This window comes from Apteryx mantelli, chromosome 2 (assembly GCF_036417845.1).
Source record: "Apteryx mantelli isolate bAptMan1 chromosome 2, bAptMan1.hap1, whole genome shotgun sequence".
Taxonomy (NCBI): Eukaryota; Metazoa; Chordata; class Aves; order Apterygiformes; family Apterygidae; genus Apteryx; species Apteryx mantelli.
In genome coordinates this window covers 23115217-23140975 of record NC_089979.1, presented here as the reverse complement: position 1 = coordinate 23140975, position 25759 = coordinate 23115217, and the positions used below count along the sequence as shown (strand labels likewise).

The 25759-nt window shown below is 36.6% G+C and overlaps 1 protein-coding gene across 1 annotated transcript in view; it reads left to right on the top strand.

Moving 5' to 3' along the window:
- TRIQK (triple QxxK/R motif containing) overlaps positions 1–25507 on the top strand; it is a 58776-nt gene extending 33269 nt beyond the window's left edge. Inside the window, exons 3-4 of the mRNA XM_067290284.1 lie at positions 14441–14526; positions 24909–25507. Of these exons, the coding sequence (XP_067146385.1) occupies positions 14441–14526; positions 24909–25022 (200 nt within the window). The 3' untranslated portion in view covers positions 25023–25507. The remainder of the gene's footprint in view (positions 1–14440; positions 14527–24908) is intronic.
- Positions 25508–25759: the final 252 nt, after the last annotated feature.

Here is a 25759-nt window from a genome sequence, read left to right as displayed (position 1 = left end):
AATGAAGGGACTTCTCAAACAAAGAAAAAAAAAGAGGGGGGGGGTGTTACTTAGGACCTTTGTGATCAGACCTGTGTCAATATAAAGAGTTTGTGAGGAAACAGGCATTGCTAAAAGTTGGTTTTCTGTTTGATTTAGAGTTTTTTTGTATGTTTTTAAATTCCAGAAACTGAAATTTCTATGTGTATGGATTTATAAATATTTAACATGCATTTTTAATTAATGAGAATTAACATTCTCAGTAACAGATTCAGTTACTTTTTCAGGTACTTTTTCATTGTTTATCATTACATTTGTAAATGCAAATTTAAAAACTTTAAAAATAAATTAATATAGGCCATCAGAGAATCATCTTCAATAGATAGCATTCATGATTATTTTTCACTCCTATTACACTGTTACACCAGGATTTCAAGTTTTTGTTGAGTACCATAGTCTTAAGAAAAGAGATTTCCAAAGGTCATGCAATAATATTATGTAAGATCCAGGAACAGAAAACAGCTCCATGCTTTTTCTGCTCTAATAGAATATTTTTCCAGAAGGTGGGCTGGTTTCTTCAGCAGTCACTCCAGATTTTAACTGTTTCTTACAAGAGGCAACACTCAAAAGATTATCCCGTGGAATTAAGTTTCAGGAAAAAAGATGTTGGGAAAAATCCTTGCTTTTTTGAGTAAACTTCCCTACTACACACCTTTCATTATTTAAGTTAAATAGTGTAGCAAGGTTTAAAATAAGACTATTACTGAAACAGACTGACTTGATTCATAAAACTATCAACATAGAAGCGATGCTGATGAAAATGAAGACAGAATGGTCCCAGGTAAAGTCAAAAGGTCCCAGGTAAAATCAGAATAATGGCAATGTGATGGTAAAATTACAGCATTTAAGTTAATTGTCATTTGTATATGCCTAAAGAGAAAGTATGGAGTAGCCTAGCTATTCTGCATGATATACGGAACATTGCAGTATTTGTGAATGTCTGCCAAACATTCTCCTGCAAGGCAGTAACTCCAGTCCTGAAGTCAGGAGTGAGAGGCCGTAGTTTTTACATGTTTTAATATACTGCACACACAGACATAGTTCCTTTTCTGTAAGCCACCAGAAAGGGGAAAGAAAAGGATGGAGTAATATGTCTGGAAAAATACAGATAAGTTTAAAAGTCAGCCAGTCTCTAGCCTTTCTTTTTGTAGTAGCAGGCTTTAATATCTTAACACAAACACAGATCTCATTGTTGGCTGTAGCTCAGTTTGGCTTTTGAAGGTAAAATTGTGTCTCCTAATATGCTTCAAGACATTATTACACCTTTAGTTCTGAGGTCCATAAACCATTACTCTGGGTGCTCATAAATAAGCATTTCCTTTACACTTTTAAGTAAGCTGCTCTTGCTGTCGTTCACTTTTAATTAAGACCTGTCAACTGGTGTTTCTGTTGAAGGCAAGAAGTTTAAATTATGGGTGAACTGAAGATATGTATTTCTTAGGAGTGCTAAAATTATGAGCGAGCTGGAGAGATTATTCCTCACAAGTAATTTTAGGATCCCGGAGGATAATGGTGATGTGTACAAGAGATGTTCCCTTCCCCGCTAATTCCATTAAAAGCCTCTGATTTCTGCGTTGCTGGTGAGTGAAACTCCAAAAACCTGCCTTTCCATCTTATATAATCGCTTTCACAGTATCCTCTAACATCCACCTCTGCTAAAAATGTCAGTGCATTGACTCCTGGAGTGACAGTGATATATAGGTCTGACAAAGCATCCTTTGCAGCATGCTTCATTGAAGTGAGAATTGCAAATGCCGACAGTATTACTGGAAACCTTTTACTTGGACAGTATTAATAAATTACAACTTATGTTTTGGGATGGTGTTGTAATATACAGCTGGTCCAGAATGATATGACTTTTACTAGTAAGGAATTACTGCATGTTGGCAGACAGCATCCAATTTATTTTCAATTCAGAGAAAAGCATTATCCACTGGATAAGACACTGGATCAGGAGTTAACACATTCAGGATCACAGTTGTGCCATTCTTCTGGTGTATGACCTCATGCAAGTCTCTTCACCCAGACATCTTTTGTTCCTTCCCCCAGTCTTTCACTTTTAAGATTGTGTCATTCTCCTTGGTGTATGATCTGACTGTGATTATTCATAGAGTATCCCTCTCAGGTCTTGCAGCTTCTCCTCTTAGGTGAAATCCAGGAATCTAGTACTCAGACTAAATCTGTAAATTCAGTCCCTTATCCACAAGTTTCTACTCCAAACCAGATGTTGTTTGGTTCAGAATCTGCAAACCTTTCTTGGGCAAGTTGTGACCAGTGATGAACTGACAGTGAGTCAATTTGAAGTAAAGGAAAGAATCTTAGCAGTAATAATACAGGTTAGTGTTAAAAAAAGATTTCAGCTCGACAAAGCAGGTATTAGAGAAGTGAACCTAGATTCTCCTTATGCTGCACTGTCTCTGTGTCTCGCCTCTTCAAAGGAAAGTCCCAAAGCAGAAAGCCGGACATGTGAGGTTGAGGAAAGCCTGTGGCTCCTTCCTGCTTGTGAAGGAGGCGGTATCCAGAGGCCAGGGCTCCGCAGCTGCAAGGACAGAGGGAGGAGAAGGGGCGATTCCAGTTCCATCAGTGCTGCAGTCCCCATGGGACTTCTCCCAGGGACAGGCCCCCTCCCCTAATGAGGTCAGACCCGTCAGGCAGTGAGGAGTTAACTATAATAGAGGGAAAGAGATCCTCCCCTCCTGAAACACCATTACCCCTTTATCCAGAAGGTTTAATATTATTATTACAGTACTTGACAATGTTGTGGTGCTTGTTCAGCAACTGCAGTTGTGAATGGTTAAAATGATGTTCTAGAACTAGACTAGCATGATAGACCAGAGTAACTGGGAATAAATTTCAGATTGCTGATATTGGAAACATTTTTCAGGCAGTGGATGGTTTGGCCCTGTTCATGTGCTCAGAGGTTAAACTTATTGTGAGAGTTGTGGTCAGGAAGCATTTCTCACTGCATCAGATTGGCTAGGACTGTTGAGGGGGGTTTCTTCAGTGGGGAATTAGGGGAGGGAGGTCTTGCTTTCTTTGGAGTGTGGACCATGATCCACCTCTAGAATCATGAATATATTTTTTCCTAAAATATTTCCCAATAGAGAATCTTCAACTTCTCCTGTGACCTCAGTCTTTCCTATTTTGTATACGATCAAAAGAAAGTAACTTTATGCAAGATAGTGGGAGAATTTTCTGGCTATGTAATTATGGAGGTAAGAAGAGCAGAATAGGTGTTTTTTGGAGCATCTGTTACATGGATATGTTTTATTGTGGGCAGCTGAATTTGATGACCTGGTCATCAGTCCCTATATTTTCCTTTGTTGTCTTTTAAGTGCTCTCACTAGAGAACATTTAGTAGTACTTTTCTACCTTCCTACCTAAGCTCTTTTTGGAACTAACCTCTAGTAATTACACAGCCAACATCACAATAACAAGCAAACAGATGGGACATATAATATTCATAAAGTATTGAATGCAACTCCCTCATCCTTAACAATAAGCTCTCCAGGACAGGGACGGACAGTGTCTTGTAAGTACCTAGACTATAACAAGGAGATAAGTAACAGCCAACGTGATTTGTCATACCAGTCTGATATTCTTCTTTGCCAGAGTGGCAAACCTTATGCCTGGAGAAGAGGAAGAGGTGCCGTATGTCTTGACTTTATTAAGGCTTTTGACAGTGTAGTCTGATACGCAAACTAGAGATGCATGAACAGATGAAGCTATTGCAAGGTGGGTGCCAAGTTGGTACGAGAGCTGTATTCAGTAGTTATCAATGGTTTGCTGTCTATTTGTGAAGGTGTAATGAGGGATCCACAGGGCTCTGTCCTGGGCCCAATATTCTAATTGCAAGAGGAATGATGAATTACGTTTGCAAATTATACCAAGCTGGGAGGAAGAAAACAAGTAGGGATATAAGATTAAAATTCAAAATAAATTTGAGAAATTGATGAAACTGCTTGGAAAAATAAAATATAATACAATGAGGAAAAGGGCAAGATTCTTAATCTTGGTAGAAATAATCAACCCACAAACTGAGCAGGAAGAACAACTGCTTAGGCAATAATTTTGAAAAGGATTTGTAATGGTGAACAGAGTCACAGACTATAATTGAATGTAGAAGGAGAGTATATATGAAAGATAGTGATAACACCTCTGCTGAAGTGCTGTGTCTGATTTTGTTCAAAGATTAGGAAAAAAAGTCCAGAGGAGAGCAAGAGAGGTCCAGAAAACAAAGACTGAAGGACTAGGGTTATTCAGTCTGGACAGCAGAAGATTTTGAGAGATGTGATGACAGTCTTTAAATATATAAAAACCTTAAGGGAATAAATCATCTGTTCTCCAAGCCTATGGTGGGTATGACAAAAAGTAACGAGCTAAGAGTTCAACAAAGGAGATTTAAGTTAGATGTTAGACTTTAAGAAAACTTTTATAATAAAGATAGCGAAGCACTGGGGGAAAGCTAGTGAGACTGTGGAATCTCCATTATTAGGGACTCCTTAAAAATTGCATAGACAAACATCAGTCAAGAATTGTATAGATAAACTTGATCTTACCTTGGGGCTAACAAGAAAACTTCTCAAAGTCCCTGCCAGACCTGTCTTTCTGTGATTCTGTAGTTAATATATCTGTGCAGAACTTGGTTGTTGGGAGTGTCCTCTGGGTGCTATCATTATCTATGACAATGATGATTATACTCTCTTTTTCTTGCCTTTGCTGCGTAGCATCTATCTTGTTCAGTTTTTTTCCCTATTACTTGAGCTATGAGTGTATCTTCAAACAGGATATACTAAAAAAAGAAAAGTTGTCTGTGGCCTCTAGAGACAGAGATTGCAAAGAACAAAAGAAAACTCACAGAAACGGTGCAGCTCTGAAACTATTGTGCTGCATGCTATGTCCATCTTCCGAGAAAGCTTTGAGCGTAAGTCTGTTTTCACTTATTTCAGGGTATATCACATTTTCCTCTATATGGAGCCAACAAAGTTAATAAAACCAATGTAAGCCAAGTTGGAACTTGGCTCAGTCTGTCTCAGAAAGGCAGAAAGACTCTTTGTGTGCTCTTACCCCATGTTATGCTGCCTTTTTCGTAGTATTAAGCATCAAAGAAATAGTACTATAATTTCCATTGTCCAAATACAGTCTAATCAAATTCTTGATAAAAGTGTGTCTTATACATTGTGCTAATAGTGGGTATTTCACACACGCTCCTAAGCAGTAGTATTTTTGTTTTGCTTTGCTCAGTTTCAGAATTTTTACTGAAACATGATTGTTTATATGAAAGTGCAATGCTGATACTTGTTGTGTAACAAAGTAATAAACCTTACCCAAAACTACACGTGCACATGCATGCATGTATATATTGGGTAGATGGAGAAAAAAAAAAAGAGGCAAGACACCCATTCAATGATATGTTTCAAATTAATTGTGTTAATTTGTTTTGAAAAAGGTATTTAATGTTGTCATAGTTGTCTGTTTGAATATAAAATGTTAAAGAGATCATTGGAAAGGTTAATTGAAGAATTGCCATCCTGTGTGTTCAGGATATTCCTTTTTATATGGAGCTATTACTTTTTTAATGGCTGTAAGCATGCACCTGTTGACTTGAGCGAAAGGCTGAAAAAGATGACTTAATATTGAAATGTATGAAAAAAGAAGATCCCTCAAATAGTAAGCATCAATATTTTTAGTACTGTTCTTTATTCTTTTATTACAATCTTGCAATTAACTATGTATATTCTACAGATATTGGAAACAATGAAATTGTATGACTTCTGAATTAGCTGACAAAGAATTGATGTTATTTTTATTTTGTAAATTATTAATATACAGTTTTCTAAAATTCTCTTTTAAGTTGTTTATATAGGTTTTTAAAATATTACTTAAAGGACTCTCAGAAAATGTGCTAATTTAAATGTGTTTTAAATATTTGTTATAGTCAACATATGCCTAATACAGATTTTAAATGTAAAGCATTCCTTTTATGGTATGCTGTTTATAGAACAGCAACTCAATAATTCTGAGGGATTTTCTAAGAGATTTTTTTTCCAGTCAGAATATTACATTTAACAAATACTAGCAGACTTCTGTTTTGGAATCAGGGAAAGATAGCAAGAATTAAATGGATATATTTTGGTGTACTTAAGGGTGCCTTATATTTTGATTTTTTTTAATCTTGCAGGCAGCATAAAAGGAACTTATTCATTTTAATGCATCCTTCTTGTTGGCTTAAAGCTGAAATATAGTTGCTTGAAAATTAATTTACCCCTCATGAATGACTGGTTGGATTATCTTTGTAGCATTAAATGTCAACCTTGAGCTCAGAGCACATTGTGTCTACGGTAAAAAGTTGTCCCTGAGCACTTAATGTTGTGTTAAATGATGATGTGTCCTTTGCAAATGTATTATTAGTGTCAAGCTGTTCTGTCTCTCAAGATTGAAAAATGGTCAGTGATTTGAGCTGCCATTAAACCTGAATAAAAAACAGAGAGGCTGTGGGGGGCTTTCATGCTTTTTCTGAGTACAAACATACTCCTGAGTACGTACAAGACATATCAAAATGTTTCTGTTAACCTAAGACTTCAGAAGCATTTGTAATCACAGCAATTAAAAATAAGAAAATCTCTCTTCTGTGTCTCTGGAAAAAGAATGATCATGGAATATATCTGTGTGATGTTAAGAGCACAAAAATAATAGTAGATACTTGAGGGCTTGGTCTTGTTGTTGTAGAAGAGAACTAGAATTCTGGCACTTATCCTCAAAAGTGGACAATAATGTCTTAAACACTGTTACATATATGTGACTTGCTTTCTGATTTTACATGAGATTAGGCCTGAATTTCCTCTGGAATTTTGTTTTTCTGAAAATCCTCTAATATCCTAAATAAATAGTTTTTTTCAATTTTAGAGTTGTAATGGTGTGGATGATACATGCATGTTTAAAACATAAGTGTTATGTGAGAGTAGAATTTCACAGAGTTTCACTAGATTCAAATTCTGTTACTCAGTGAATATATAATAACTGGTTTAAGATCTCTTACAAAGATATTTAGGCATCTACTTCTGTTCAAGCACCTTAGAAGCTAGGTGCATAGGGACCTTTGTGGATCTGGGTGATGTTACAAAGTGCTTGAAAGAATACTTCTTTACCCAACCAGACACCTAACTTGTGGGCTTTAGCAAAGGCACTTAAAGGAAAATTCTGCTACTGTGTGTCTAGAAAGACTGTTTTCTATGAGGGCTCCATTGGTTTGAAATTCTCTCCCTTCCTATATGAGATAGAGCTCAGACTTGAGGAGATCCAGGCATGTAGGAAAAGAAATATCTATATCCCCTGGTATTACTGTAAAGTTACAGAATTATTGAAAGAACAAAGCCTTTGAACTTTTGAGTCAATTGACTTGTTGGGTATAGACCCTACTGAATTCCTCTGGTGCACTTTAATTACATGAGAAGGTTCAGGGGAGACCTTATTGATGTCTACAAATATTTAATGAGATGCTACATAGAAGGTGAAGCCTAACTCTTCTCAAAGGTAGGACAAGAGGCAACATACACAAGTTAGAACATGGGAAATTCCAATTACATATGAGAAAAAATTTTCACCAGAAGAATGGTCATATATTGGAAGAGGTTGTTCAGAGAGGTTGTGCAATCTCCATGTTTGGAGATGTTCAAAACTCCGCTACGTAAGGCCCTGGTCAACCAGATGTGACTTTCAGGTTGGATCCAGTTTAGAAGTTGGCTCTGTTGTGAGCGGGGTGTTGGATCAGATGACCTCCACAGGTCTCTTCTAAACTAAATTTTCCTGTGAGTATGTAATTTAAAGCCCCAGGGAACCTAGCTGGTGCACAAGAAGGGTTCTGAAGAGGCACTGTGTTAATGTTTACAAAACAGTGGCTCTGTGTAGTATAGACATAGCATGATCTCTGGCTTGGGAACTGCCAGGGCGTAACAGAAAGCATGGAATTCACCGTGAGCTACCACCTCAGCTGTGATTTTAGATGCATCTAAAGCCTCTGCATAGTTCTGTGATGTTCTCTCTATAGTGTTAGTAATGCCTAAGCTAATTACTTCGAAGATAGTTTGGTCATGTGTACAGTGGTCCGAGAATCCAGAGAAAAACATGTAGAAAACTTCTCCTTCTCCACTGCTCCTTTATATCTAGTTACTTTGGCTCCAATTCATTCCACCTAGGTTTAGAGATTAAACTAACCACCTGATTTGGTTGCTGAACAACTCTAGCCTCTCTCTGTGGTTAATTGCAGTAAAATAGAACCTTCCAGGGGGCTGTGTAGTGTATTCCACTCTGCTATGGCTCACTCTTTGGAGAAGCCTCCCAATGGGAAGTAGAGAGAGAGCTAGAGCAAGCAAGTGCCTGAATCCCTGAAGTTTGGTGCAGTGAATGTGATCTTCTATGTCTTCTGAATAAGGGGACAGTGGGGAATCATGTGACTGAGTCTTCCTCTGTTTGCACCTTTGTCCCTCCCTGCCAGCAAGATCTAATATGTTCCCTACCCCTATTGTAGCAAGGAAATATGAGCGGCTGCTCAAAGTTGGCCTGTGGAAGCCCTAAAAGGACTAGAGGAGCCTCGTCTTGCTCGTGCTTGTACAGTAGGATTTCCTGGGAGGGTTCCCAAAAGCTTTGTTAATTTGGATCGATAATAAGAACATTGATTTCAGTTTAACTAGGTGTGTGATTAAACACTTCCAGTTTGACAGTAAAGCTTACTGCAGTCCGTCTCTAGCTTTTAGTTAGCTATGTATACAATTTAATCTTGGGTTCAGCATCAGTTGTATTAATGCACTTTAATCAAACTACTAACATTAGCTAGAATTTACCCAATGGTTGTAATTTTATTACACTTTAAACAATACTTGAACACTTGAAATGGATTGCTACTGTGTGGAAAAAGTCTTATTACTGTTTTGATTATGACTGTAATACCAGCACAGAAAGATTCAGGACAGCAGTTTGTTGGTTGTTACAAATTATACTGAAACTGTTGAAAGGAATTTTAAATCTGTAATGTTGATTAGCAAATTTTACTATCTGTCAGATTTTTTGGCATGCTGTAAATAACTCATCTTCAAATAATTCGTCTGAGTAATTAAATTTAGATTGCACATTTCTCATTTCAAATATTTTGACTCTTATCTATTTGCTTTTCCATTGTGGCTTAATTGGTGTGGTCTATATAAACGGACAATAAATTTATATACCTTTGTTATAAAGATCAGTCAGTGAATAGAACTTGGTAGTCATCCCAGACAGAATTATGATTGAATGTATTTGCAAGATTAAAGCACTGAATTTACTTTTTTCTAATTAAAGGCAATTAAAGATTTGCAGACACAAATAAAAGACAATGAATTGAGGAATAAGTGTAGGAGCAAGTCCATTTGCAGGTGAAAAGAAGTGCCTTTGAAGCAGAACCAGCTGTATTTTCATTGAAAGAATAACAGTTTAGGAAGCTTTTCTGCATGTGCTTGCTTGATAGCATAATGTACTCATAAGCAGCTTACGCAGTACAGTATTCAGAAAATAGCAGTGCATTAATTTTTAAAGTAGCAAATGCAGGCGAAGAGCAGTGCTGCCACATAATGATAATGAAGGTGGATATTGTAAAGTCTACTGAGAGAAAAGAAGCAGGGAGCTCCTGAAATGTGAACATTTATAAAACAATAACTAGATATTCATATGATAATAAGCTTGGACAGCAGTATCAACAAAGGCCAAAGATGCAGTCCTGTTTCTGCTTAAGCCTGATGAATTGAAAAGCAGAGAGGCAGTCTTTAGTCTGTTATTCAATCCTAGTAATGAGCTATTGTCAGAACGAAGAAGTAAATATATAGAAGAGGCAGGGAATCTCAGTTTTTTTTTCTCCTGAAGTTATGCTGTAGAATTAGAGAGTTAAAATGTATTCCGTTCAGGCTGTGTCTTAAATGGCAGTGTCTTTAAAAACACAATCTTATATGTAGTCAGTTTTCTTAAAATATAATGCTCAGCATGTTGCATGCTCAGTTACGTGCGTTGCAAAGATGCATGCAAAAGAGATGTATGCAAAACTAGTGTTATTGATACTAGCATGATCATGTCACAGTATTTCTGCAGACTAAATAAGAAATGGTCACCCAGAACTTAATGAACTTGTCTAGTTCATATTTATTGTTTAGTTTTAGTTTTGCATTAATCGTGGTGCCATTGCAGGTTTAATTAGAAAGAATACTGACAATTCCAGGTCAGGTCATCTCTAATCTGTTATTACAATTATTGAATAGAAAATGTATAAGATCTTGTTCTCTCTTCTGAATAGAGGTAAATCACAATAATTCTTGGGAAATCCAGAAATTTTAATCCTAATTACATGAGGAGAAGCAAACTCATGTTGCATATTGGATGAAATGCTCACTTGTGCTCTGAGGGGGGAACTTTGGCATTTTTCACAGTACAGCTGTGTTTTGTGGTTGAAAAAGTCCCTGTCTTTCACCCTTGTCTCCACCCTTTTCTAATTCTACAAATTATAAAACAGTCTTATTTTCTACGCATAGAAAGTTTTCAAAGAAGAATTTGTAAATGGACACAACTCAGTTCAGCAGCTACAGAGGTCACTCTTCCAGCAAAGGAATAGAAAAAAATGTGCAGACAAGGGTGGAAAAAAGGGGTGAGATGAAGGGCAAGCTCTGGAGAGCTTTTGAAGGGCGAAGGAAAGTTCAGGCACTGAAATGGAAAGTGGATGGTCTGTGCATTTGCTGTTTGGAGCGACTGGCAAGAGGCACGACATAAGCAGGGAGGAGATGGCAGTAAGTCATTAAGAAAAGTTGCTGTATCATGGACTAGTGCTTTAGCCTTAAAAATGGAAAGAAAGTGATGTACTTGGGAAAAGCTGCAAAGAAAGAAATGGGAAGTTTGTCAAAAATCCGGAAATTGGGGTAGTTGGAAAAAAAAAGAAAAGAAGGCCAGTGCGGGCATTTGAGAGAAGAAATGAAGGATTGATGATGATGGGAAAGAGAAGAAGTAGAAGAGGAAAGGATTTTGTTTAAGTAATAAAGAAAGTAAAATTTGGTCTGGAAATATTCCAGTTCTATCCTTTTGGCTTCTTCTTCTTGCCTTCCTATGTTCCCTCAGGAAAGTGCAATGTCTGTCTTGAACAGACGTTGGGTAAGGCAGACAAATGGGGCTTTGTCTGATGAGTCCATCTTAACTGGCCTTGACAGTCACTTCCTGGGAAGAAGAAACAGTTCAGGCTGATGACTATGACAGATAAATGTACAAGAAAGCTTGCAGGATAAGTGAGATAAAACTAGATGAAATTGGGAGTGTGCAGATACATATTCCAACATGTTGCAGGCCCAAAAGAACATAGGGATATAGTATTATGTATTTCTGCTTGCTATCCAGGTGGTAATGATCAGTGTTCACGTGGTAGCGGCTTTGTCTTTCATAGTTCTTTATAGTCCTGTAGTGCAGATGTCTTTCCCAAGGCCTTAGAAAGTTCAGATGTTTTAAGAGTCTTTTAGTGGAATTGCTGAATCTGGTTTTCATTACAAAAGACTCCACAGATGCCCTTTTTAAACTTTTGCACTTGGTGGACTCAGACTGCTTCCCAAACATATATATTTTTTCTTTTGGCTATCACATTTAGCAGAGAAAGTGGTAAATTAATGACAGGTGCATAGATTTGGAGAACTACCAGCTCCAGAGTCATTATTAAAATAGCCTATTTGTTATATGGGGAGGTTTAGTTGTTCATATCAACTTTAATATAAATCTGGAAGTATTCTCTGAGTCAGTACAATCCAATCTTAGCCATAACCACAATATTGGAATAAATAGTACCAGAGTGCTTGAAACTGATGCAAAGAACACCAGTAAACTTTCCTTTTCTAGGAATAGACTTGGCCCTACCAATAGATTTTGTTTAGAGATTATGTGTCTCCTGTGCAATATTTACCCCAGCTCTTCACAGTTTATCCTTGGAGAGGAGGAGGGAGAAAGGGGAATGTTAGGAAAGGGGGTTGGGTTGCAGTAGCTGGCTTGAGTTGTGCCTCATTCCTAATGGGCCTTATGAAGCTTTCCCATTTTCATTATCTAATCCATTGCATCGCTGGAAGGAAAGTCTTTTCAAATGTAGGTCATTCTGCTCATCGTCCTGCCTTATTTGCCCCAAACAGGAGGACAGCAAATCTGAGTTACGAGAACCAAAACTGAACCTAGTCCTTGTCAGTTTTCTGTTTCTGAGCTGAAGATATTTTTAGTGCTTAAAAAATCTCAGATGGATAAATTTCTGTAGTTTGCTCACAAGTAAGTCATAACAGCTGCATCACTTTATTGAAAATTGGCTCCAAACAAACAAACAAAAAAATTCAAGGCTGGGATATTTCTATGCCAAATTTCACCCTGGAGTGAATCTTTATAACTTATAAACTCCTGCCGTATATAATGGAAATTCTGACAGATCCTTATCTATTTCATAGCAAACAGTACTACTGCAATACTTTAGGGGGAAGAAACACATTTTCTTTTTAGCTGCCTTCATCTCATGACTTAGCTATTTTGGTTGTTCTTGCAGTTTTTTCCCTAAGTGTTCAAGAAAATCACTGTACTCCACTCTCTGATGTATGCTATTATTAGATATCTTTGACTTCTAAAGAATAATGCTGCAGTGGTCCTGTACTGTATATAAGATACATTGACTGGATTAATATATTCGAGCATCAGATGTAAATATTCATTCTGTCACCTTTTCTTCATTCTATCCCCTAAGAAGTTTCCTTGGATATACATTTTTGTTCAATAGATATGGTTCCATTTATTTTTCCTTTTGCCATTGAGTACTTTCTAAGTTATTTCAGGCCTTTTATGAATGATATTTGACCAAAAGATAATACAGAGACCTTCACAATGTATAATCCCTTAGACTGAGGAGAGATTATTCAGTGAAAGGAAATTCATAGTGTGAGTTCAGCATGCTACACAGAGAGGATCTCTGCATTGAATATGAACAGGGTGATGAAGGAGAAAGGGCTTCTCTAATGGACAAGGTAGAGGAAATGTGTGTTTCCGTGAATCCAGTGCATCACTAGAGAAGACCTTTCTTTTCCAGTTCACATTTCAGAATTTCACCACTGCACTATGCTATCCAAATTTTGAAGAAGACCATAAAATGAGAAGATTGCCCTATTGATTATGAATATAAGATTATGAATAAAGAGCAAAACTGTTGGGCACAGATTTAGAGGACAGATTAAATTATTCAAATGTAACACTGATGAGATTTAGGTGTAAAACTAGATACAATTAGTGGTAAAAAAATGGCCAAAAAAGATTTCTGCTTTAAGCATTGTAGTTCAGCTTGGGAAATAGCCAAAAATGGCATAAAAATGCTTTAAGGAAAAAAATGGAAAGGACTTTTGTGAAAAGCCAAAGCAGTTGTACTGAGGTTCTACCCCTCTGAGCAGTTACTGCACGGATTCTTCTTGTCTTTCTCCTTCTTCTGTGACTGTATCAGTACTTTGACTTCTGTTGACTTGAAGATGCTATACATATATATATATATAATAGTACATATGGTTAACCTATGGTTAATAGTACTACAGTAATAGGCCTTTTAGACAGCCAAAATACCCCTGAGAGATGTCAAAGTATTTCAGGCTTTATTTTTAAGTTGAGATAAATGATTTAGGCCAGTTTTAAGTACTTTTCTGCCCTCCTCTGAACTCAGTTCATATGGATGCACAGTAATCAAGCATTTGGCTGTACTGTTAGGTGGCTGCAAGACGTAGTCCCCATAACTTTTTAACAGTCCTTCTAAGCCACTTCTAGAAGATTCTGTGTAACATAGTAATATAAGAAGATGGTGTGGTTTTATTAGCACTTACTTGGAGTGACCTGCATGACTCTGAATTCTGCTACTTGTGAAAAATATTCCATTTCAGAATGATGAAACATCTACACTCACTGTAATGTCATGTATTACACATTTATCATATGCATTAGAGATGACTAACCAACAAAAATTATAATGAAAATTTTGTTTTGATTGAAATGTGAGTGAAAAATGTCATCCTCCTTTAATCTGCTTATTTACTGCCAGATGCTTACTGAACAATATAATTTAATAAGTATTGTACTATTGGAAGGCTATCAGTATTGGTATTTTGATATGTCTCTGGAGTAATAGGTTCTGCATTGATTTACTGACTCTTGCTTGTTGCTGTCATTGTTTTAAAGACCATTGTTCCACTGATTGGTCCCCTGTGTTACAGAGTAGCTCCTTTTTAGTAAGTGCTGAACTGCAGGATACTTTCAAAATGTTAGATCTGACGTTGAAACTAAAATAATTGTTGGTTCCTTACCTTTTTTGTATCATTTCCAATAAATGTTTTGTTTTCTGTCCTAGGAAAACAAGATTATAAGAAAACCAGACCAATGTTAAGAGCAACAAGATTAAAAGCTGAGGCCAAGAAAACTGCACTAGGCGTAAAGGTAGAAATCCGTTTGATAGTTTACACCACCTTTCTATATATGTTGTTTCTTTTCCCCCTAGATGTACTGGGTGAATATTGATTTCTGAGAGTTATTGTTTATGACACTTCAAAATCTAAGTGGAATGCCATTATCTAAAATATTTATGATAGATTGCTTTTACTTAACCCTAAAATAACTAGAATAGCTGAAACACTAAAAGATTTTATGCAGTCCATGTCCTTGTTTTGGTGCATACTTACATTAATGTCGATAAAATATTTTATGCTTAGGAAGTGGATATTTTCAGAGAACCACTGTATACACACAAAAAAATGCTTTCATGATTTTATACAGTTATAAAAATGACAATAAACGTCTTCCTTCCGCCTCTTCCTATCTTATGCCCAGGAGTAATTTAAAGACAGGGCTGTTAAGTATTGGTAAATTCTCAGCACTATTATCTCAGTTGACAACCTTGTATATTGCCTCTGACTGGAAAAATGGTTGGCTTAACAAACACCGAAACACCTAGAAAGCTACTGAAATTTATTTTGGAAATATTCTTCAGGTGGGTGTAAAGTATGATAATGACTAATTAATCATGGCAGTGAATATTAACAAGGAGGACAAATATGAATATTCTATACTATCTCCTACCCAACATGTCACCATAATGGGAATTTGGCTGAACGTACATTGTTTATTTAAGTTGCATCTAATATTTTTCCCTGAAACTTATTTTTTAATCAAACTAATATGGAATTAACTTGGCAGCCAGAGTAAAAAACATGCAAAATTAAAAAAGTGGATCAAATACCTGGCTGTTCTAGTGAAAGAAACTTCAGAAATGTTAAAAGGAGAACATGTTCTTCTTTCTGGCAGATGAGAAAAATAAATTTTTTCAAGTTATAGCTTATAGCAAATGCCAAGGTATTACTACCAAGCTGTAACAGCTGTTGAGCTGCCAGATGATGTATTTGGTTGTCTTCCAGAATTTGCTATTATAATCACGAAACAGTGCTTTCTTTTTGCTCCTGATTGCTGATCTCGATCAAGCATTACTGTGCGATGCATTCTGTTTTCACAACATAATCTCCTCAGTTAGTGCTGTGTGTCAGGTTTTAATGAGAAAAAGTAGATTGCCTTTTTTGTTTAAAGGATAGATTATTAACCTTTTGAGTTCAATGTTTTTTCCTTCCTTATTAAATTTTACTTTTTCTTTTCATTTTACTTTCAATGACATGACCTTTTAAAAGTGATGTTCTACTTGGAGACTTTTACTGTACAGCTTAGTTCTATAAAAATATGAAGTTTTTTCTGCATATCTTTTACAAGAGAGAAAAATATGAAACTTGATCCTTCAAAATGTATTTTGTTCTGTTTTTTTTTGTGTATAATTCTTCCTTAAAAAAGATAGAGAACAGGTAAGCTTACATATAATCGTATGTATAATGAAAAATCAAATGTTAATGAATACGAAAAACAACAACAATTTATTTTGTACAGATTTGTTCCTGCATATTATAGCAGAATGCCCGCTTTGTTCTAGTTAAGAATGATTTTGCTATCAATGTGCACTCGTGCTCACATGGTCATGGCATGTGGTGTTCTCTGGAGTTCAGTTAGTTGCAATGTTCTAGATTTGCAATTCTGCCTCTGCCCTCTAAAAAAAGGGGAGGGGGGAAATCTTTAAGATATTGTCTTCTGACTGTAAGATTTTTTCCACATGTGAGCCTTAAAATATGATTCTGATCATCCTCAGACTGATCACAGTCATTTGCTTTGCTTCCTAATTGCCAGGGAAAGCTGACAGAGCTGAAGCAAAAGGGAAGGTGAGTTGGGCACCTTTCCCTGCAGGGAGATGCTTGTGGAGGAAGGAAAACGGAGCCTTTATGAGTCCCCCTGCACTTAATGCAAACAACCCCAGATTTACTAAATGTTGCAATACTTTCACCGGAATATTGACAATCCCTATAGAATAAAACTGTGCACTTCTCCTGACAGAAACTACAGTGCGCAGCACTGACATGCGGCATATTTAATGTCTCAGGGTGAACTTGCGCCTCTTCTCACCTCACAGCGACAGCTCTTCCAACCTGCTCCATCACTGCAGTGCAGTACAGCGATACCGCGGGTAGTGCAGGCACCTGGGGTCTCTGCAGATAAATCACTCTCCCTAACCCAGCAAAGGCTGCTTTGAAACATGACTTCTGTGTCCCTGTTGGTAAACCCTGTAACCTCTCCCCCTCTCTCAGGCAGGGTTTATTTTGGTCAGACCATTGTTAAGTTCCTCCATCTGTCCAAGAGCAAACTTCTTATGACAGATACATTCATCTCCAACACCTATCCCAGGTACTTCTATTTTGTCTTCCAGATAAATTTAGAAATAAGAATTTGCTGAACTCTCCTATTTGTTTTGACCCCAGGGTACTAAACCATTCTTTATGTATGTGGTTCCCAGAAGAGACAGCAGAATTAAGGTCCCTTTGGGTTATATAAATTTACGAAACTATTTTGAGGCTTAAGTGTGCATTACTTTTATTGTTTGTTTCCTAATATTCAGAGCTTTGAGTGTGTCTGAGCTTGTCATTTGGTAAGGTATAGGGTACTATCATCACTTCGCATTAGCAAAGATTCCTGATGGTGATAAGTAACATGATTCACCTTTCGAAGGGTGGGATTTTAGTCTTGTTATAGGATGTAGCCCTGATTCTGTACTGTTACGGTTGATTACCTTCAATTTGTGTTGAGGAAAAAAAAAACTTTTAAGACACATGCAGTGTAATCTGTTGACAACACTTCAAATAACCTCAGAAATGTCCAAGATTCTTGACATATCTTTGAGAAAGCACATACATATGTGTATTTACCTTTTTTTTTTTTTTGCTTATCCTGGTTTCCAAACATGATGCAGTATACAGTCTTTCAAAATACATTATCATTTCCTTATAAAAAACTAAGTTGCAGATAAAAATATTGTAGGGGAAATATATCCTTACCACACATGTGGAAATACAAGCTCTAGAAAAGAGGACTATTTTTATAACTATAATTCTGTGAAATATCTAACACAGTAAGTACCATGTTGTGACTTAATATTTTTAGTGTCCATTAATATCTCTAGAGCTGTTTTGCATCAGTGTCCTAAAGAGCTTATATTTATGGGGAGAACAACCACTGGCTATAAGCTAAGACTTGATGTAGTATTTAGGTAAAAGAGAAGAGGATTGTAGAACTTTGAAGGGGTATTAGTCATCAATATCTATAAAGATAATGAAATTCCACTGTTGTGTATTTCACCATAAGAGCTGACAACATGGGCTTAAAAAAAGGCCCTATAAATGACATAAAACTTTTCAGAACCAATCCCCTGGAGATCCTTCACATTTCATCACTGGCATACTAATTAGCTTGTCTTGTCAAACTTTGATTGCCTTGTCATTTTAATGCAGGGTTTAAAGTAACAAAGTTTCTTTCAGTCACTGCCATTTAGTACTTTTTAATTTCCCCAAAGAGAGATTTTATCTGTGTTGATAATGTCAGAGAAGCAACTAAGCACTAATAACTATCAAAAGATAGTTCAGGCAGGGTGACCATGCCAGCATTCAGGGTGTAATATTTGTTCTGTAAATATGTTTAAAAATCCAATATTGTAACAGAGTTATTGTGCTGGCTGTGTTTGTACACGTGGCACTAATGCAGACAGCACCAAAATAGATGGTGTCTCTTGGAAAAGTAGGAGCTCTGTCTTGAGAAACAAGTCTGAGAGAAAGCTGTAGGCCCTGTGTTTCCCAGTGTTTGGATAAAACAAAATTCTTTTGTACCAGGACCAGAAAGGGAGCCTCTGAACCTTCTTTGTGTGGTTGTTTTGTTGTCCCACGGAGCTCGTGCTTGTGTCATCTTTCCAGGAGCTCCACCTGGTTGTGTGTGCCTTGGCAGCAAGGAGTCTGCGCAGTCAGCGGCAACTCAGTTCTCTGTGGATGAAGGAAGGGATGTCCATGTGAGGGCAACAAGCAGAAAATGTGTTGAGGAAGGTGAAAATTCAGCCCCATGTAGCTGGAGGGTTGTATGCCCTGATCATTAGTAGAAGCCAAAAGTAATGGGAGTTCTTGGGGACATTTTTTTTAACAGGCTGCAAGAATGAATCAGTGGTCCATGGAACAGATGATGAAGTTTTCTCTCTTGTTGAGAGGTAGACACAAGTCTGAACAGTAGTATTTTACACCCACTTTCAAAGACATAAATGACTACAGAATACCAGTCCATAGAGAATTATTAGCTATGTAATACATTTATTGAGCTAAGGGAAAAATGTTTTCTAAAAAAGTGGGATCTTACTGACTGTCATTGTTTTGCATATCTATTTAATCTATTATTTAGCTAGCTACTTCACTATGAAGAGTCTATCTCATCTGGAACAAGTTATGTATGAATAGATAACAAAACATTCCTGGTGTATTTTGGCAAAGAGTTTTCTCTGATTTCATGCTGTTTGTAATCTGCTAAGTTAGTGAACTCCATTTTCCAAGATATGTTGGGAATATAGTTTAACAGCTTTGTAGAAATTAAGGCCACAAGGGACTATTAAATCATTTGATCTGGCCTCCTATATGTCACAGGTCATAAAATTTCATCCAGATACCTTCTGGGAAGCCCAAACACTTCAGTAGGGCCAAAGTATTTGGGTCTTCAAACCAATCCATGTGCCTCACATAAAGAACAGGGCAGTTTAATGTGCCATCAGTGAACAAGGTGTGATATTCCTAGTGATCCCAGCAGTCAGACTATGTTCCCTGACATTGAGATGGAAGGAAAAAAAAAAAAAAAAAAAAGACATAAAACAAATCAGGTTGCTCCCACCTGACCTGACCTGACCTGTACACATAAGTACAGTGATCAGATCCTTTGAGCATGAGTAATCACATGCTTTAAGCATGTGAACAAGATGCACCATGCAGAAGCTTAGGAGGATTTTCTGTACCATCTCGGAATAATAGTCCATCTTTCTCGGCTCTGGTGTCTACTTGTGGTCAATTGTGGCCGATTAAATGCATGGACTCAAGACATGGTGCATCTTGAGACATTTATTGTTTGTTTCTGAGCATACTTAAAAGGTTAGCTGCTTCAGCGGTTTCACAGACACACTTTGCTAGGCCAATCACCATGCAGATTATGTCCCAGGTAGCCAATCATTACACCGATCACGCACGCAGCGGTCATGCCTTGTACCTTGCTACTTGTTTAGAAAAGCTGTCTTGCCCTTAACCTTGGTTCCCACTGGCTTCTGCTAGTTTATCTGTACTTTCTCAAGATGTATCATTCCCAGCTGCACCGGTGTCCTTGGGTATGTTTGTCTGAGGCTCCTGTTGCTTGCAACTTGCAACTTTCCACCAGTTTAACCCTGTCATGACCCTCCACAGCCAATCTCTAACACTTCAAAGGATAGCTGAGGAAAAAAATGTCCAACAACAAAACCTCAAGTCCCAGAAATTAAATCAATACAGTTGGAGGGAATTGGAGGGAATTCTCTTTGGAAGAGAAGGAAACTCTTCTTCTGATCCTGTATAGAAAAAATCTGTATAGAAAAGCACTGAAGCATGAGCTGTCATTATTTTTAATAAGCTGGAGGTTCAGAGTATAATATTGACAATGTAAGCAATCCCGTTCTTCCCGTTGTCCCGAAGGAGGGGAGTAATCTGGAGGGCTGAGTTAACAGACTCCCAGGCCAGCAGCCAGGACCTCCTTTTCACACACGCTGAAGCTGGAGTATTCTTCCCAAAAGTTAAATCAAAACATACTTTTTTGAGAGGACTTGCCTTAAAAGACTCACAGCCATGGTAAGTCCATAATCCCCCCAACAAGTAATTCAAATGTTCCATCATCCTTCCTCCTGGGAAATCACATTTTATTTCAAGGCTGAACTTATTTCAAGGTGTACCTGGAGGGGTCCTTGTAAACAAGATCAGACTGTCTTGACAAGACTGACTGACAAGATTGTCTTACTTAAATACAGGTATATGGCATATATAATCATATGCCGTAACCAAACTACCTCTAATTCTTCTTTATGATAAACAAATTACATTGAGCTCCTGTAGCTTGGCCATGTAAGGCTTGTTTTCCAACCTCTGATCTATTTTAGTGACCTCTTCTTGAACTTGATCTTGAGGCATGATTTCTAGCACTTAACATAATATACCTAGTGATGATCTTACTAAAACCAATCTTTTCCCTACTGGAAATCCCCTGTTTGCTTATTCAGAGATCACACTGAGGTAGTGCTTATCCCTTAAATCCAAAGAACATTTTAGAGTCAAAGTTTTTCAAGGCAGAGCCCCCTCCTTTGTAAGTACTGTCTACATTTTTGATATCTGTATATATTATCTTGCATTTAGCTAGAATGTTCATGTTCCCAGTCTTTAAATTTTGGGAAATGATATATGCTATTTAAACGTACATACTAGTAGTTGGTGAAATATTCTACTTGTATAAAGCAAACATAAATGTTTCATGATTCTTTGAACCAGAAAGCTTTTTCTTTTTTGAGTTGTGGATTTCTTTTTGCCCGTTACAAGATATTCTAGCTACCTTCATTAGGTGTAGAATGTACTGTGTTAAGGAAGTAAACATCCATTTTTAAGCGTATTTTACTGAAACTCTAAAAATTGGACACACTGAATGTCCACATAAAGTCTTCCAGTTAGAAATTACACATGGGAGAAAGGTTTATTGTGAAGTCCATGTATATCTATTTTTTCCCCAAAAGACAAGTATCTTTGGTCAGTGTCATTTGCTTCTTTTCATGCCTTTTCAGAAATGACTAGGGATAGTTCAGCATTTCAGAGACAGAAAATTGTGGTGCTTTTTCACCAAGTTTTAATAAGATGTCAGATAAAAAAGGTATCATTCTCTTTGGGAGGACAATAAAAAATAAATATGTAAAAAATCTGAACATTTCCTGAGAATATGGTATTTCTCTATATATGTGTTATACAATATTGTCTTACCCAGTGTCCAGATTTGTGTTATTATAGCCAATATTTTTTCCTCATTTTTTCATCTCCTGATTAATCTCATTTAGATCCCAACTCTGCAACTTGCTCCATCAGGGTGAATCTGAGGACATTAGCTGAAAATTTCAGCCTGAGAGAAATAAAAATAATGAAAATGAAAGGAGAATTAAATCTACTTTATGCCATAATGGCATGTGTTTCTTTATGGAAAAGTTTCTGAGAAACTTAACAAAGATGAAGTCAGTATGGTTCTACAGAAATTATTGTAAATATAAGAGAATATAATAGAAAATTATGTTCTTTTAAAGGCTTGTTTGACTGTATTTTGGAATTTGAGAGCAAGGATATTATTTTCTAACATTCTATACCATGTTATAAAAGAAAAAATAGAAAAAAGCCCTGTGATCATTTTAAGTTTATTTCTATAGGACTTTTTATATATGAGTTAATTATTCATGGTGAAATCCTCTGAGTAAATGGATTTTGCAGAGGGATAATAGGGATGATCCATAAAGTGCAAAAGAAAGGGAGCTATATATGCAGAGCAGGGAGTATTTTAACATTTCATTTCTATGCATGGCTTAAAATACAAATAGTGAAACCTGAGAAGTATAAAACAAATTAAAATGACAATATGTACTATTGTTGGAAAAACAGTACAGTGGTGTAGTGTTTCATTTGCTACTTACATTGCAAAATTTATGTTTATAAAAGTTCATAAACTGGATGTAATTCTTAAGAGACTGCACAACCCTAGCTGAAAGCCAGGTGTCCTTCGTTAGATTTTTGCTACTCTGCCTTCCTAAATAACTCAATATTAAGGTTCTTGCATAATTCTCAAACCTGGAATTTCGATATGCTTACATCCATAAGCCCTTTCACTCTTGGGGTTATTAGATATTGGTCCATCCACGCACTTCCTAATACCGGCGTAAGGAAAGTAGTAATGTTATCTCAGTGTTATGCATGGTAAAAATTAGGCAGAGACAAATTAAAAGAACTACTTCAGTCAGAGCAGTTATTGGACAGCCTGAGAATAAAATAAAAAATTTCCCAGTTCCAATTTCTAGGGAACAAATCTTCAGTGTAAACATTCCTCCAAATTCTGCTCCTTTTACCATGAATTTTGTAAGGGAGACTGGGCAGAAGGGAGAACAAAGAGGAACTAATTGTAAAGTAGAAAGCATGGCGAGCATGGCACCCAAACAAGGGGAAAGAACTTGGTAATACTGGAATGAATTTGCTCTCTGTGTCAAGTGTGAACGGTGCCTGCATTGTAGGGTTTTGTCGTCCACTCTCCTGAGCAGATGGAGCTTGCAGTTGTATGTCACTTGTTTATTACATCCTCTTAAGATTAGTAGCTGTGTGGCCAGATGGGTCTGGGAGCACAGCTGTGGATACAAGGAAATAAATGAAACCTGTCTGATGCTGCCATGCCCTTTTGTGAGATACTGACGTGTTGCAACTGCCACAAAGCAAAAATCACTTTCCTTTAATATGTTAGTGAATTAGATGTAATTTCTTTTTTTTTTAATCAAATCATATAAAATCAAGAGAATAAGGTTCAAAGGGTGATATAATTCTAAGAGGAAATTGTATTTAAAATCTGTAGCAAGCAGCCTCAGCAAATGTACAGGAACAATTTTAATGTGTTAAAATAAATTTAAAATACATATCAGTTAATCATCCATGTAAAATATAAAGCAAAGGTTTATACAGAACAAAGACTCATGTAGAGCACACGCCAACTAGGCAGTAGTATTTCAAAGTTTATTAGATGGCATATGTTGAATTATTGATCCAACATTCTGATAAACTATATAATGCATTCATGTAAATGCAAATGAAATGCTGTTCTATAGAAGAATGCCAGATTATGGGCTAGACTTTAAGAAGTGAAGCTAACACAGTTTTAACTCCTTCATGGCAGTGGACACAGAAAGTAAGCCACAAAACTACCATGAATCTGGAGATATCTGCTTTAGGACACAATGAATGACACAAAAGGGGGTCAGATTCTCTCCTCTGACTGAAAAGGGTGCCTAAGTGTCCAGGTCATGCGTAGACAACTCCATTCAGTCCCACTAACAGAGTTGATTCGACGTAGCATGTTCTGTAGCAATTCAAATTACTTACTGTACACTCAGCTGTTTTTCTTGTCTCCTTTTACATGTATGGGTGGATTGTTTTGATGAAGATGATTTGTAGTTTAACATGAAGCTGAGATTCTGAGGAGGTTTTCTTGCTTTTTTTTGTGGAAGGAAGGTGGTTGGGGAGGACTGTTCCTTTTGAGAACCCCACTGCATTATTTTAAGAATACACTATGATGATAGATAATGAAGCAATGCATGTTTTTAGCTGTGGAAGTGGCAGTTTCTGTGAACTGAAGGAACATATGGCCATTTCTCAAAATTATATTTCTTCTTTCATTGTCTAACAAAATGAGAGTCGACACTGCAGCAAGTGTGCTGTGCTTTCCAGGAAAATGAAAACTTAAAAATCGGAAACACTGTGACTTTGAAAGAAGTCGTGTTTTAAAGAGGATATCATACGATGATTTATTATATCTGAGATCTAAAGTTGAACTTAACGTGGTCCAGCCTTAAGACAGAATATCATGATAGACAGTCACATAATGAATATGACGTTTAGTACAAAAACATTTTTCTGCTTCTGAAAACTGCTATAAATCATGTACACTTTGCAAGACTTTTATATTAATTAAGAAAGATGCAGCAAGTTGCAATATTTTATGGGAAGAGAGGCAAGTGCAAGTGCAGATTGTGGTGCTTTTTACTTTATTGCAGTAAGGAAGCAGGAAAAGTTTCACCCCATTCTGAAGGATTTTGTAGATCCATATTAGAGCATGCCAGGAGGTTGGGAGGTAGAAGTATTGATTTTCATTGACTTCCACCATACTGTGTTTGCTTCATTAAAAAATTACAAATTTGTTGGCAAAAAGCAATAACATATTGCTAGAAAACATAAAAATTCACAGTGTAAATTCATAATTTGAATTTGTATTCAAAACTATGGTTTCACAAATTCTGTGTTTTCTTTAAAAAAAAGAGTGGCATAATAAATGGACATAAGAGCTGCTATTTCTGGGTCATATCAAAGATTTTTTAGCCAAATATTCTATTTCTGACAGTATATCAGGCTCACCAAAATCTTTATTAAGTGAATGAATTTTATAACATTCTGAATGGCGATCACAAAGAAGAAATCATTAAAATAGCAATGAGTTATGTAAAGTATACATGTCTGATGAGAAGTTACATTGATGTGTATTATACAAGAGAAGTAACATTTATTCCTTATTTATCTGAAATTATGATACTATTTCTAACATTTTTTGTTTTAATTTTTTTTCTCTCATTTCTACAGGAAGTTGCCCTTGTCCTTGCAGCTATCTTGGTATTTTTGTTGGCTTTCTATGCTTTCTTTTATCTTAACATTTCCAATGAAGTTGACCTTGATCTGGATCCAGATGAAAACTAGCAGATGCAATGAATCTATCATCAAGATTTCTTCAGCTGGAACAAGACTACATAGGAACACACAGTCCCTTCACTGTGAGACAATAAATGATGCCATTTCTTGCGGTCCAAAATCATAAGAAAATTTTGCAATATGTCAGTCACTTTCACATTCCAGCTCTCCAAAATACGGGAAGAATACTTGCACCTAGCAAGCATATTTGGTTAACACCAAAGCCAGGAGCCGCAGTACAATATATGAAGTTTATTGTTTACATTATTTTTTCTCAGGCAGAGAACTTTGATGTCAAAAGACAGGTGCTACTATTATAATGGGTATTGATGCTGACTTCCCAGGAGAAGAGTCTGCCTTGACTAAATTTAGGAATCAAAGCTTCCTAATAGCCAAATTAGGTTCCTCTTCCTTTCCCAAAAGAAAGCAGAAATACCAAATAAAATGTCTTTTCTTGATTTGTATTTAAAGTATATAAAAAACCTCTCATTCTTTCTCTCCCTTTTTATCTTTCTTGTACATGTGTGCACACATGCGCACATGCACAAAGACAGAAGAAATCGTAGGAAAAAATTATCCTTTTAGAAGCAGTCTGTCACCTCCTATATGGACTTAATTTTATGTCATCCCAGATTCTGTGTGCCCGTATATCTACAGTAATCTTTTTCATTCTTTTGCCAACTGTTCAGCACACATGTGTTCTGTCAGAAATGGCACCTGGATGACAGAAGCTCTAACATTCACAT